The 15,141-nt window shown below is 40.2% G+C and overlaps 1 protein-coding gene across 1 annotated transcript in view; it reads right to left on the bottom strand.

Annotated features, from left to right (window-relative positions):
- Positions 1-15,141, bottom strand: part of ADGRG4 (adhesion G protein-coupled receptor G4) — a 102,832-nt gene that overhangs the window by 12,398 nt on the left and 75,293 nt on the right. The window contains exons 13-19 of the mRNA XM_045538837.1: positions 14,573-14,707; positions 11,238-11,357; positions 9,988-10,033; positions 8,142-8,245; positions 6,129-6,250; positions 3,594-3,862; positions 432-510 (exon numbers count right to left, since the gene is read on the bottom strand). Coding sequence (XP_045394793.1) covers positions 432-510; positions 3,594-3,862; positions 6,129-6,250; positions 8,142-8,245; positions 9,988-10,033; positions 11,238-11,357; positions 14,573-14,707 — 875 coding nt within the window. The remainder of the gene's footprint in view (positions 1-431; positions 511-3,593; positions 3,863-6,128; positions 6,251-8,141; positions 8,246-9,987; positions 10,034-11,237; positions 11,358-14,572; positions 14,708-15,141) is intronic.

The following is a 15,141-nucleotide window of genomic DNA, read 5'->3' as shown; positions in this document are numbered from 1 at the left end:
GTTGTTGAGAGGTAGAAAATGTTTTCCAACTCATCTCAGTGTTTTCTTGTAGTGACCACTAACTCTTTTTCAATTATCTGTGAGCTTTGTCATCATAATAGCTGCCATTTACATAGCACTTCCCATGGAATAGGCAACACACTGAGCACTTTATACACATGATGTCATTTTAATTTGCACAGGACAAGAGCAAACATTATTATTCCCACTTTCCAGAGGAGGTAATGGAACTTAGAGGTAAGGTAACTTGCTGTTACCTCATAGAAAGCCCAGGCATCTAACTGTTACATGAGTGTGGCTTTGACTATGTTTAGGGCAAAAAGGCTTAGGCTGAGTTCTCCCTGAAGCCAGTGGCAAGACCAAGCCCCAAGCTGGGAACACCTCACCTACCCAGAGCCCCACCCCCTGAGAAGCAGAGATGCGGTACTTACAATGCAGTTGTTGAGCTGAGATGTCCATACAGATCTTTATTCACAATGACTATAATTGTCACCATGATTGCTGGGATTCCTAGAGTGGAAAAAGCAAGCCAAAGCCCTTTCATTAGGTAATGGGAGGTGGGGAGGTCCAGATCAATGACTGTGGGCATGGGTATATTAAGACCTTTAAATGAGCCACAGATGTGCGGGCATCAAAATACCATTGTTTACAAAATGTTTGTGAATTCTTCCAAGTTAAACATTTCTAGGAGTTCTCCAATCTGCTAAACTAAACAGCATGCCAATGGCTCCAATACAACGCCCACTAGTTATTAAAAATAGCTCAAGTGCCCAAAAATCAACTTGGCAATAGAAGTATCTAGTTAATCAGAATGCAAGTTCGCATCAAGCATTTCTTCTTAGATGAGGGGCCACCAATTTTTTCTCCCTTTCAAATCTGCCCCTTGTGCCCCTGTATCTGTTTGTCTAGGTCACCTTGGGAGAAGGGCACAGGCAATCAGCTGCAGCCTTCAGGGCTTGTTTGACAGGGAAGCTGTTTCCACACTCATTACTAGTTTGACATTTTGACTAGATCGACCAGTTAACGACTAGTCGATTCGGTCAGACTATAATAAAGCAATCAGTTCAGTCAAAATGGTCAAACGTGACGAGAGTATAGACACGGGGTTTAAAAATCCAATTTCATGTACATTTGCAAAACTTAACTGATTGCTTTATTTCTACAATTGTATTTCTCCTAAACAAAGAGCATACATCTACACACATTTTAGGGGCTTTATAACATACTTTCCAAGACTGTTCCAAACCCCGGAGTGTGAAACACCTTGAAAAATCCTCCAACGTCTTATTCTGTGATAAACAGGACAGTCCCTTCAAATCTGTATACCCCACACCTAGCACAGTGCCAAGAATGATACAGATGTTTGTACAAAATACCCCCTGGAGGCCAGAAGGGAGGTCTCACATTTAGGATAGAAGTTATGTTTACACTTTAAAAAATTGCTTTAAAAAAATTATCCCTAGTATTATATTGTTATTAAAAAAATATGGACAAATCTACTGCCTTGGACAGGGATTTAAATAAAGAAATAAACCTTTTCAACAGGTTGCTTTGGCATGAGGAAGGCAGGGCTTTCAAACATAAACAGATGCTAATATTTATTTTCCTTATAGTTGATTGCATTTCTCTAATGTTTAAATGCTCTGAAACTCCCCGTAGCTGAACGGCTCAGCAGTGGCTCCCTGGTGACCTTGCACATATCCACGCGGGCTATGCAGAAAAAGGCATATGTAAATTTTAGCGGAGTGCCCTGTGATCTTCCACAAATGCAAGAAGAAGGGAGGTCTCCGAGAGGTACTCCAATGCCATCTCCCACTCGCCTCCTTATCTCCACTGGGAGACTGTCATGACACCGTTTCTCATCCCCTCCCAGGGTTCTTGGGTGGTGTGGGGCTTTGTACCCTGCCCCTAAGAACAGAGCTGCAGAACAGAAAACAGCATAGCTTCCGCTTAGAACCGGCTCCCCAGCAACAGGGAAGCCCACAACTCGTGGGGCAGTCATCTGTTCTCTTTGTTTTGGTGTTGTTCTTTTCAACGTGTGGGACAAGAATTTGGGAGCTGGCACTTTTAGCTACTCTTCCTATCGCTGTCTATGTAAGTAATAAACTGAATCTAAAAGTGACTCGTATTTTTCTTTACTGGTTGAGCCAGTCAGACCTTGGCCTTGGCTTGTGTGTGTATCTCAAGGTTTTCTTGCTTCCAAGTACCATGCTTTAGCCATTCCTGACTCCCCCGGTGCCCCAGGAAGTGTGTGTGGAATGAGATCAAAGAGACAAGAAGCCAGCACTGGAGGAAGGGTCTGAAAGGGAAGCTGAGGATGAGCGATGATGAGGGAGAAGGAAAACGAGGGTGGAGTGATATTTACAGCCCTTTCACAATTAGCCATATGTGGGTTATATGCTTTTAGGATTATTCATGAAGCCTCTTCCACCATGTTTTTCAGTCCTCTGGTTAAATCAAGATGAGGGACGCCAGGCACAAAGTGGAGTGTATGACTGCTTTTGGCCCTGTTTCTGATGGATTCCAATGTGTACCAAAACAAGTTTTTAGATTATGCTCTGTTTAGTATTTGCTTGTCTCTGTTCCCCATGTTAGCATAGATAATAACACTGACTGTGTATCCAGTGAAAGCATGGACTATGCTAATGAACTCATTAAAAGAATAAGTAGTTAATTAGGAAGCTATCATTTTCACAAAGGCAGTAGAAGTTAAAATCTATCTTCCTATATACCCTATGTATCCTACTTAACAGATATATCTCCTATGCATCTAACACATTTTCTGAACCCCACATTTGTTTTGAATAGACAAGGGGCAGGGAAAAGGAGCTGAGCTGACCATGTCAGTTAGAAATATAGTAAAGCAAGCCAATGAAATGGCATTTATATTCAGAAACATCTATCCTGAGTACCATTCCTGGCTTCTTCCAAGGGCAGCAGTGATAAGCACAGTCACAAGGTGTGATGAGAGTCAGGTCCTGGCTACCCAGCACCCTTTCACCCATCTCCACTCTTTTCCCCGTTCCTTAAACAATGTGGCAAAACTATGGAAGTTGAAAGTCCAAACTATGGAGACAGACACCCTGGTTCAAATCCCAGCCCTGTCACTTACTAGCTGTGTGAGTTTGGGCAAATTACCTAATCATTCTGTGCCTCAGTGTCTTCATCTATTAAATGGGAATAATGATGGAACCTATCCCATAGAGATATTGTGAAGATTAAATGAGTGTGTAAAGCACACATAATTGCTACCTAAGTGTTAGCTGTCATATTATTATTTGTTGCAATTGTAACTTCTGGGATTCAATCTGACAGGTTTACTACTGTAGATCCAGCATTTAGCATAGCACACAAGCAAGTGCTTAATAAATACTTGTGTACCAACTCCCCACCGTAAAAGTTAAATGTTGAATTTATAGAGCAATACAGGCAGAGAAAGAGACATACACTTAAACATCAGCGAGGTGATCCTGAATTTTTTACCTATGAGATTAACAGAATTTGGTCCCAAATAATCTGCCTAAGGGAGCTAGAATTGGAAAGACACACAGACTTAAAACAGAGACATCCAGGATAATGGTAGATATACTTACCCCAACCAGCTAGACAAAATTTAAAGATATAATTTGGAATGTATATGTTGAAGACTTTGACTAGAGCAAAATACATGTGGACTGCCTCCAGGCCCATCCAAGTCAAAGAAACGAGCAGGAAGTAATGAAGTGCCACTGCAGTTGCGATGCAAAGTTCCGAATTTTGAAACGATGACAACCAGGAATTGGCCAGAAATACCAGGTTTAGCATCAGCAGTGCTGTGCACAGATTGATCAGGATTTTGGAAGGATAATCTTTGCGAAGTTTGCTAAAAGAAAAACACAACGTTAAGTTAGGTTGAGCCTCTTTTTTTAATCAAGTATTGCCACATAGTATCTGTGTAATAACTGAAAGAATAAAAGAGCTACCTATTAAAGTTAAATTACTCATCTTACCTTACATGTTCTGAATTTTAGAGCCCCCACCCTCCTTCCAGATACAGTAAAAGTATCCTAAATATAGTGACCTTCACTAACAGCAATAATATTAACCTGTCTCCACTAGGCAGTCCCCTTTTTTCTTTTTCTCTTTTAGAAAGAAGGAAGGAAGGAGTTTCCTGAATACTACAATTCTATTATCACTGCTTCAGCAGACCGGAGCTACATATTACCAAACAGCAGGATAACTATGGAAACCATTCCAAGTACAGTTACTTGAATATTTCCAAAGATCCCAGTGTTTAGTATCATGGAAAATATGGCCTGAAATTTTACTAAGTGATCACAATTTTACTTTGCAGAAACTGACCCAGTATTTTCCCAAATAAAAAAAAATATATTTTCCCCTTTAATTCTTTTACACTGCTGTTAAGTATTTATTGATTTAAATTTTGCAATTTTCATTTTGTGTGAATGAGTTTTTTTCAACTGAGATAAATTGTAAAGTGCACAAATCCTAATGCAACTCAATGAATCTTTACATATGTATACACCTGTGGAACTTCCACCGGAATCAAGAGATAGAATATTTTCCACACCCCAGAAGGCTCCTTTGTGCTTCTCCCATTCAATAACCACTTCCCCCTCATCAGAGATAACCAATATTCTTAATTCTATCCTTATAGATGTAGTTTTGCCTGCACTTGGAACTTTTTATAAATGGAACCATACAGTATGCTCTCTTACTTTTCTGGCTTCTTTTGCTCAACTCTATTATGTCTATGAGACTTAGCTATTATGTTGTATTGCATGGAAGTAATTCTTTCTTTTTCACTGCTGTGTATGTAGCATTCCATTTTATGAATATACCATAATTTATTCATCCAGTCAACTGTTAATGTACATTGACTGGGACTGTTTCTAATTTGGAGCTACTATGACTGAAACTGCTATGAATATTCTTGTATATATCTTTCAGAGGACATATGCACTCGTTTCTCTTGAGTGCATACCTGAGTGAAGTTTCTGGGTCAATGGTAAGATGTATATTTATCTTCAGTGGGTATTGCCAAAAATAACTACAGTTTTCCAAAGTGTCTGTGCCATCTTACATTCCCACCAGCAATGTATAAGAGTTCCAGCTGTTCCACATCCTTGGTTTGTATTTTATTTGTTTATTTGTTTATTTATTTATTTATTTATTTAGAGACAGAGTCTCGCTTTGTTGCCCAGGCTAGAGTGAGTGCCGTGGCGTCAGCCTAGCTCACAGCAACCTCAAACTCCTGGGCTCAAGCGATTCTCCTGCCTCAGCCTCCCGAGTAGCTGGGACTACAGGCATGTGCCACCATGCCCAGCTAACATTTTCTATATATTTTTAGTTGTCCAGCTAATTTCTTTCTATTTTTAGTAGAGGCGGGGTCTCGCTCTTGCTCAGGCTGGTCTTGAACTCCTGACCTCAAGTGAGCCTCCTGCCTTGGCCTCCCAGAGTTCTAAGATTACAGGCGTGAGCCACCACGCCTGGCCTCCACATCCTTGTTGACACTTGCTATTGTCAGTATTTTTAATTTTAGCCATTCTGGTGAGTACATAGAAGTGCATAATTGTGGTTTTAATTGGCATTTCTCTGATGAGTAACCATGTTTAGAACATTGTCATATGGCTTAGGCATGGATATCCTCTTCTGTGAGGTGCCTGTTCAAGTCTTTTGCTCATTTTCAAATTGTATTGTTCATCTTTTGCAATTTTATTTGTAGGAGTTCTTTATATATTTTACATACAAGGTCTTTATCAGATATATGCATTGTCAATATGGAAACCCAATCTATGGTTTGCCTTTTCACTTTAATTGTGTCTTTTGATTAAAGAAGTTCTTAATAATGTCCACTTCATAAACTTTTTCTTTATGGTTAGTGCTCTCATTTTCTGGCAGAGAAATATTTTCCTATCTCAACCCTCTTGCTTTTTAAAAATCCAATTAAAATATTTTCTTTTCAGAAGGGCCTTGGTTGTTTTGTTTTTAACCTGTCCACTTCATAATCAAATGGATCTGATCTCTTCCTATTGTGATTTGCTCATGAAATTAACAAGGTTATAATGACAACAACATCCATTAAACCGGATTAAACTTACTCAAAGCAAGGCTGTATCTCAACTTACTGAAAAGCTATGTATGTCACCATTGCAATTCCCAGGAAAATGGAGGAGATTCCACATCCGGTGTACGTTATAAGCACTAATACCCGTTCATTCACTGCATCCACTGTAGACCTGGATAAATCCTAGGCAACACAGCATGTTGTATTTTATATGTTTACCAGAGCAAGGTTATGGCAAAAAGCTTCCAGTGCTCACTAACAAGAGGTTCCAAGGATATATAACATCTCTGCTATAGAGCTTATAAAACCAGATTATGTAAATGGATATATGCAGGACCATATATTGTTTGCTGAGTATGTCTAGTGCAACTTACTGTGTACATAGCATGGAAAGCCCTCAACAGCATTGGAAGAACATTTAGTCCTTGGTTCCATTGTCATTAACATGTTCCACATTTAAAAACATAACCAAGCTAATAGATGTGAATTGGGGATTCAAAGTCAATCATTATCTGAATTGAGTGTCCCAAAACACTCCACAGAACATCAAAAAAATGTTCCTTTTCCTTAGACCTTAAATGATTCTCATAAAATTAAGAGACAAAATGGACCTCAGAGATCACATAGTCCAGTAATTTTTTAATTGAGAATCATAAAAGACTTGAAATGACATGTAAAATTATTTGAATATATGTGTATTGGTCTGGGAAGAGGGCCTATAGCTTTCATCAGATGGTTATAGAGATTCATGACTCATAAAAAGTTAAGAAGCATTGGTCTACTCTGGTAGTTCTCAACTGGGAGCGATTTTGTCCCTCTCCCAGGGATATTTGGCAATGTCTGGAGACATTTTTGATTGTCACAACTAAGGAAGGTGCTACTGGCATCTAGTGGGGAGAGGCCAAGGACGCTGCTAAGCATCTTACAAGGTACTGAACAGCCTCCATAACAAAAAATTATTTCTTCAGAATAGCAATAATGCCAAGGTTGGGAAACCCTAGTCTACTCCAGTCATTCACATTTCAGAAGAAAAATATAAGGTCCAAACAAATGAAACAACCTGACCAAGATCACATAGCTAGTTACTGACAGAGCTGGAACACAAACTCTGGTCTTTTGACTCCTACTGTAATGTTCTAGCCAATTTGGAGGAAGCTAAAAAAAATTCTTAAAATTCAACAAGTATCAATTGAGCACTTATTTGTTGAATAGATATATTAAAAAAAAATAAAGAAATATAAAAGAGAGCCTCAGCCCTCAAAGAGCTTACAATTAGTTGAAGAAACAACTCATGTACAACACATTCAGGTAACACTATATAATAAAGCAACCTAAGAGAACTAAGAAAGTATTCTTGGGTAGAGAAGGGACACATTTGAGAGTCATTTGGAAGGAAAACTCAGTGAGCCCCTATTGTCCTCCCTAAATTTAAAAATTTTAACAATCAGACCCTTTAATCCAAAAATTCTACTTCTGTCAGCTTAACCTACAGGAATACTTTCATCAGTGTTTGAAGACAAATGAGTAAGAATGTGTATTACAGCAATGTTCATAATTCATAAAACTGGCAATAGCTAAAATGGCCACCTATCAGGGATTGGTTAAATTCATTGTGTTAAATCCACATAATAGTACATTATAAAGGTTTTTTAAAACATTGAAGTAGATGGATACATATTTGCTAATTTATATTTTAGCTGAAAAAAGTAAGTGGTAAAAACAGTATGAATAATTCAATCCCATTTTTATAAAACAAAAAAACATATTAGTATACACATAGGAAAAGAATCTAAATCAATATACATACCAGACTTTTAAAGACGGTGATTTCTTAGGAGGGAGATTAAAGGGACATTTTCTGTACTGTTGAAATTTGAGAAGCAGGCATTCATTTTATAAGGAGAAAATAAATATTTGTCTCAATCTGTTCTACTTTGGATAAACAAAGTGTAGGGGGGCTTTTTTTCCACTTCCATACCATCTTTCCATAATTTAGTTCACACATATATTACTGGTCCATAATCTAATAAAAGTTGTCAAAATTCTATTAAGGAGTGATTAAGAGACAACTCACCATTAAGACTCCAAAGTGGGTGAGATGGTCACACTGACAGATTGTGTAATTTACATTTGTTTCCTTTACTTCACAGCCTGATGAATTCCATCCACCTAGCCCATCTGCAGGAGACAGAAGGAAATTTCAAAACAATTTTATTTTTCTCAGAAATGTTTACTTTTTCATTGTATGCACCATTCAAATGTGTGTTATAATTAGCATTGTTTGTTAAGATAGCAAGATAGAAATATAGTTGAACACTGAAATTAAATTAAGTCTAATAGGTTAAATTGACTTTTGGGGGACTTAATAAATGACATAACTTCTTTGGCTCTCACTTTTCCTGTTCTTGTACCGTACCTCTAAAGATTAGGTCAGACTCTAATCATGAACAATAGTCCTGCCACCATGCTGGAGTGACAGAGTAAGGACTGCTTTTTGTTTCTTTAAATAGTCAACAAATAGGGAATAGGCAGATTTAGAATTTTTTTGAAGGACACAGACCTGCAGAATGTAGGCTGACCCTTAAGCCTACTTGGAAGGACTGGAATAGACATCTGAAACAACAGGTTCAACCCAGAATTCAAATAGTCTCAAGTGCTTTGTGCCTGAGCCAGGTCATGATCTGGAGCTCCTTAGGGCCTTTGGTCTACTTGACATCTGCCTAGTTTCTCCTGAGCATACTCAGCGTTCCAGAACCAACATTCATACATTCATAACCTATAGATCTTGGGTACTAGATCAGATTTAGAGTAGAACTTCCAGGGTGGCACTAGACCAGAGGGGTTATTCCAGGGCAGGCCGCTAAGTATGGTCAAAATTTGTCCATCTGTGATAATGCCATAAATTGAAGAGGTTCTGAATACATTGGGCAAAGGGGCAAGGGTGAAGTGTGACCTGGGAGAAGCCCAGCAATTTACATTAATAAACACAGAGATCAACTTATTGAGGCTATGGGGGACAAAGCTCATCACTTTACAAGATTCTTTTCATGGGAGACTTGGGGTGAGGTGAAGGACCAGGAAAGGACAGTGTTATCTCTGTTTGTCAGAAAGAAGTAGTAGTCCTACACTCCAGGAAGCTGAATGGGAAAAGAATCTCCCTTTTCTCCCAGAATTCCAAGGATACTGGAAAAGTGAAAATTCCTAGGCAGAGCTTCCACAGGTAGAAGGACTCCTCACATAGCCACCCCTGGCATTCCAGGAGGAATCCATTCTGCGTGGGAATTCTCTGAGATTTGGTGATATCCCTGGAGATTCCAGTAAAGATGGCAAGCCTAAGAGGAACCTATTCAGCAATAACCATCCCCAACCTCTTCTCTTACTGTCCCTCCCCTAAGACTCATAGTTATCCAAGCAAGAAGCGCCTTTAGAGACCAACCAAGAAGTCTCCTCTCCTCAATGAAAAGATTAAAAAATTGGGGCCCAAAGAGGGTACATGGCCTCCCCAAGGTCACACAGTCTAGAAGAGGTAAAGAGAAAAAGGGGAAGGAGATAGTAGACTTTGCAAATCCCTAAGGAAAAGCACAGATGAAAAGACAGGTGTTCATTCCTCAACTTTGTTCAAACAGCTCAAGGCTACTCTGCACTGGGCCTTCCAGATTTCTTTCTTCCAGCTTTGCTTACCCCAGAGTTGTGTGATTTTTATGATTTTGCACATAAATGTCTTATCAAAAAGGAACACTGTTTTTTTTTTAATTCTTGTGCCCTAATTTGATGTAAACATCATATTCCATATCTTGGTCACTCAGAGTACTCTGTAGGGTCTGATAAAACAGTGGCTTTGGCACAACTTTCTCCCACCTAACTGTCAAATGGGAAAATGGTCTGGGACAAAGTCAAACCCTGCTAAGAAAAATACTTACTGTTATTCTCAAAATCCCAAAAGGCACAATCAACTTGATTATAATTCTGGAGAAAAAGAAATTAGAGGTAAACAGCTTTTCTTGTGATGGTTACCACACTGTGACAAATAAACACAAGTGTTTTCTTCTTGATATTTTTTCAAACAGCACACACACACACACACACACACACACACGCACACATGCACACATAGACTCAGATAATTTTTGAATTGGTTTTAAGATTCACTCCACCTAACTCTGGATTTACAAGTGAGAAAACAACATGTCACTGCACAGTGTTCTGGTATGTGTCCTTTAAAATATCTGGTAGCATTGGAATTTGCCATACCTTCCTGATACAAGGTCCAGGAAGAGGCTGTGCATAGTCAGTATAAGACAGATGTGTGGTAGGTGTTCCTTATGGACCTCTGGCATTTGGGGCTCACAGCTGAGATCAAGCCTTATGAACACAAGGTTGAGCTGCCTCCTCATTAGACCTATTGAGTATTCCTAAGGCCTCACCAACTCTCATAATCTCCAACAAACTGGAGGCAAGGCACAATTAGTTATTAGGGAGGATTGAAGAGCTGTAACCCCAGCCTGAATTGTGAGCTCTTACCTACCATGTCTCATTTGATATCTGTTTTTTAAACTCCCTCTCCCTCTCTTCCTTCTCTCTTTCCCTTCTAGAACCAAGACTAATGAAAAATATGCTGAACCATATGGTCTTTTATATTGAGAACTAAGGAAGCCATTGAGATGTTACACTGGACATACAATAACATCAAAGAATGGAATTCATTCTTATATGGAGGCTAAATTTGATTATTTAGTAATATATACCTTATGTTGTGCCATATGACTATGGTTTTAGTCCTTTGGTGACAATTAATACACATTTTAATGTTCTTTATGGAAATTTAAAGAATACAAATGTTCAATTGTTTTGAATTAAGTTGTTTGTCTCATTAAAAAATAAATGGAATTAAATGTCATTTAGTGTGATGGGACAACCAAAAAATCCACCTGTCCCCAGTCACTCTTCTGCCAGTATGTCACAGTGCTAGAATGCTCACCATTCACTACCCCTTTAGGATAAGGCATTATTTCTAGAAGATTCCAATTACAATACACCTCTGCTACCTGAAATGCAACATTCTTCATTAAGTCTTATAATCACATCTGTTAATTAGCCAATTGTTTTTAACAGAAAAATCATAGAGGGGTCCTGAGGCCATTTTATTCTGCAGTGAAAATAGACATGTTACCTGGTTTCCTTCAAAATGCTGCAGAGTGATGACCACAGGGTCAGTCAAGTTTTGAATAGACATATCTGAAATGCTGGCACTCACAACATATGTGGTTAAAGCTTTAGTGAAGTTTTTGGTCTGTAGATGAAACATAGAGAAGAGGAGTTCATGTCCTAAATTCCGAATTTCCGTGTTAATAATCAACCTAGAATTTTGAAGTGCTACACACAGTATTAGGTACAGAAATGTGGAAAATAAAATTGCAAGCTAAGAATACATTTTCATTCTTTCTTTCTTTTTTTTTTTGAGACAGAGTCTCACTCTGTTGCCCCAGGTAGAGTGCAGTGGCCTGATCATAGCTCACAGCAACCTCAAACTCCTGGGCTCAAGCTATCCTCCTGCCTTAGCCTCCTGAGAAGCTGGGACTACAGGCATGCACCATGACACTCAACTAATTTTTCTATTTTTAGTAGATACGGGGTCTCACTCTTGCTCAGGCTGGCCTTGAACTCCTGAGCTCAAGAAATCCTCCCGCCTCAGCTTCCCAGAGTGCTAAGATTACAGGTGTGAGTCCCTGAGCCCGGCCTAAGATACATTTTCGGAGGTCATTCAGCTCGTCTCTTGTCTTCACATAAGGTCTCCATTATACCAAGCTAGAACAATTCATTAATACATCCATGCATTCAAATACCTATCCAACAAGCATTAGTTTTGCACCCACTACTCAGTACTACAGTGACAACAAAATGAAACTATTCCCTATTTTGATAACCCTCTGGACCCTGACATTTCACAACTTATCCCGGTTCTAACCCTCAGCCATATTTATTTACTTTTAAGGAGCTCCTCTTTATGAGGATCCTAAATCTATCATGGGTAAGTTATAAACCACTTTCTGCTCTATCCTCACTGGAGAGAGAAGCAGGTTGATCAACATCCAGCTTGAAACAAGTGTCTGAGGGCAGTCATCTCCTCCCTAGCAGACCGTGAGCTCTGAGGCCAGAGCCCAGGCATTACATGTTCTGGCATTCCCCACACAGCCTAGCACACAGCTGGTATTTTATCTTGTGCCCACCGTAAGCCAGTTACTTTGCTAGGTGCTTTTCACACACATACTATCTTCAGTCCTCACTGAAATCATATAAGCATTTTTCAGATAAACTGAGGCTTGGAAAGGCTCAATGTCCATATGGACAAAGGTCACACAGCTAGTGAATAACAGTGCACAGTTGCTTAATAAATCTTGGTTTAAAGGCAACAAACTAGAATGTACCTCTTGAGATGCGGGGCTTGCTAATTAACAGTGCCAAAGTACCCCAGGCCAAGGCTCTAGGAAGCAAGCTAGGTGAGAGGCTGCCTCTTGTGGGGCACACATGAAAAAAAAAAAAAAAAAAAAAGCAAGAGATAGAGATGGTAGTGCCAGACAGGAGGGAAAGGAAGAAAATCCTCTGAGAACCTGCCAAAAAAGCCTAGAGGAAGTGAGCCCAGATGATGTTCCTCGGAGAGCCTGCCAGGCCACTTTTAGAAGATACTAGGGCTTCTTATTTCTGCAAAAATGGTATGCAGTCCTCACTCCCTACCCCACCTGAGCCCTATAGCCATTGATACCTGGATAATTGTGAATGTAGCCCAGGGCTCCACCAGGAAGTTACTCACTTCCTGTTTCTGACCCGTTCTCTTCATCCAAAGTCAGCCTGAGGGGACATTGCTCCCTTTCCAGCAGAATTTGCTTCAGACAACCTGACGTACAGGTGGGTCAGCAGCAAGATATAGTGGAAAGGGCCCTGTTGACAACTGAAAGGCCAAGTGCTAGCCGGAGCTCTCTTGTGCCTCTCCAGTTCCTCCCCCTTCTGGGCCATCGGTGACATGAAGAAAGAGGGTGGACTAGATGATATCTAATGACCCTCCCAACTTAATCTAAGACACACAGTTTTCTGTAATGAAAAGGCCAAAAGAGGAGACACACACAGTGACCCAAACTTAATTAACCTGTCCTCTGGCTTCGTTTCTGTTACCCACAATATGGTGGCCATGCTGGGAAAGGACTAAATCATTCCTCACTCCCCCACCCTTTGCACTCTAGTGTCAAGTCGTACCTGTTATACCTCTGAACCTGTTCCCTCTGCCAGAAACCCTCCTCCCTCCTTCCTTTCATCCTCTTTCATCTTCTAGCTCCTATTCAACTCTCAGGGCTTGGCCTAGACCTTTCTTACACTGGGCCTTTCCTGATCTGCACACAAGGGTAGGTGCCCTCTTCTGTGCTGCCAGAGCCCTCGTGCCATATTGTGCCTGCCTAGTGCCTCAGTTTCTGTCCCTCTCCTTGAGAACTGCAGCTAGTGGAGGAGTGGAGGAGGAGGTACATGTTGTCCAACAGTGGTGTCTTATCAACAGTTTCTAAGATAATATGTTATAGTGACTGTTAAGATTTTGATCAAAAGATGTTAGAGGAAGCAGTGAAAGCAAGGCTGCGAGACTCAGGGACTCAACTTCACCCGAGCTCTGATTGCTGTCTTCCCAACAGCTAGATGACACAGAGTGGCCTGAAAGAATGAGCCTTTTGTTAGGCAGAGACCTAAGATAGGATAGTAAAAATAATAGCAGTGCAAACACTTACATGGTGCTTTATTACATGCCAAGCACTATTGTAAGTACTTTAAATATACTAACTTCTTTAATCCTTCAGTAGCTCTATTAGATGCTATTATTACCCTATGTCACAGAGGAGCAAACTAAGGCACATGGAGGTTGGGTAACTCATCCCAGGTCACACAGGTAGAACATGGCATAGCCAGATTTAAATTCAGCCAACCTGACCCTGAGTCCACGCTCTTCAGCATCACATCATACCACCTTTGTTTCATAGCAGGTGGGGACTGGAGCCCTCAGAGAAGGTTCTGGGGAGGAAGTGGGAAGTAGTAACATATGCCTGCTGGCACATGTCCTACTGGACATCACTCAGCTTCAAATAAATTGGCCCAATAAAGTGGACATGTTGGCTTTGACGAGCCAGGGGAGATTTGAGAAGAAAGCACTGACAAGCTGAATCTGCATTTCATTAGGAGAACTTGCTGTTCTTTTATGGCTTTGAAACATCTTGAGGCCTCTGCTTGGTCACCAAATAATGCTTAAGGTCCCATCCAAAGCTGAGGAGCTGTGAAAATTAAAAACTGCAGAACATCATTAAAGTAGATGTTGATTCATGGTAAGGGCCAGGGGTTGTGCTGGAAGATTTGCGAAAGCAATCAGAGAAAAGATTCTAAAATAAACAGAACATCAAGCAAATAGCAAGAGTTCATAATTATAATGAGTCACCATGTGTCAGCTTATCACAGTTACCAGAGGCAAGAACTTACCTTAAACAGGGAAGTTTGGCCAAAGAAACTAAACAAGATGGTCTGTAAGCTGTTCAGAAGAAGTCTCTTGGCCAGTGATTTAGGCAAATATATGGAAGCCAAAGTCCTCCCCAGAGGGATATCACCTAGGTGTATCTGCCAAGAAAAGGCAGAAAATAAAAGCTGGAGTCTTCAATCATCAGAGTGAAGTCCTGCCCACCTCTCACCTCAGCCTGACCCTAGAGTATCATGCAGAGGGCTGAAGGGTGGCAACTAGTTCCATAAGGTATAATACACCTTTTGTACACACCCACAGACACACACACACACACACACACTCACTCAGAATCACAGGCCAAGACATGATCCTGGTACACATAGAACAGACACCCCCCACACTTTTCCCTTTCTAAGCATATCCCTGAGGTTCTCCCCCTTTAACCTGCTTCCACCTGAGTAATAATAGAGGTGGGAAGGGCAATAACAAGTTCAGCCATTTGCCTGATTCTCAGAAATAAAGGCCAGTATTGGCAATTAGGCCACCTTTCCCCATATGGTGAAAGGGGCAAAAACAAAATACAACAACAACA

Source organism: Lemur catta, chromosome X (assembly GCF_020740605.2).
Source record: "Lemur catta isolate mLemCat1 chromosome X, mLemCat1.pri, whole genome shotgun sequence".
In the NCBI taxonomy this organism is placed as follows: Eukaryota; Metazoa; Chordata; class Mammalia; order Primates; family Lemuridae; genus Lemur; species Lemur catta.
This window is presented reverse-complemented; position numbering and strand designations above follow the sequence as displayed.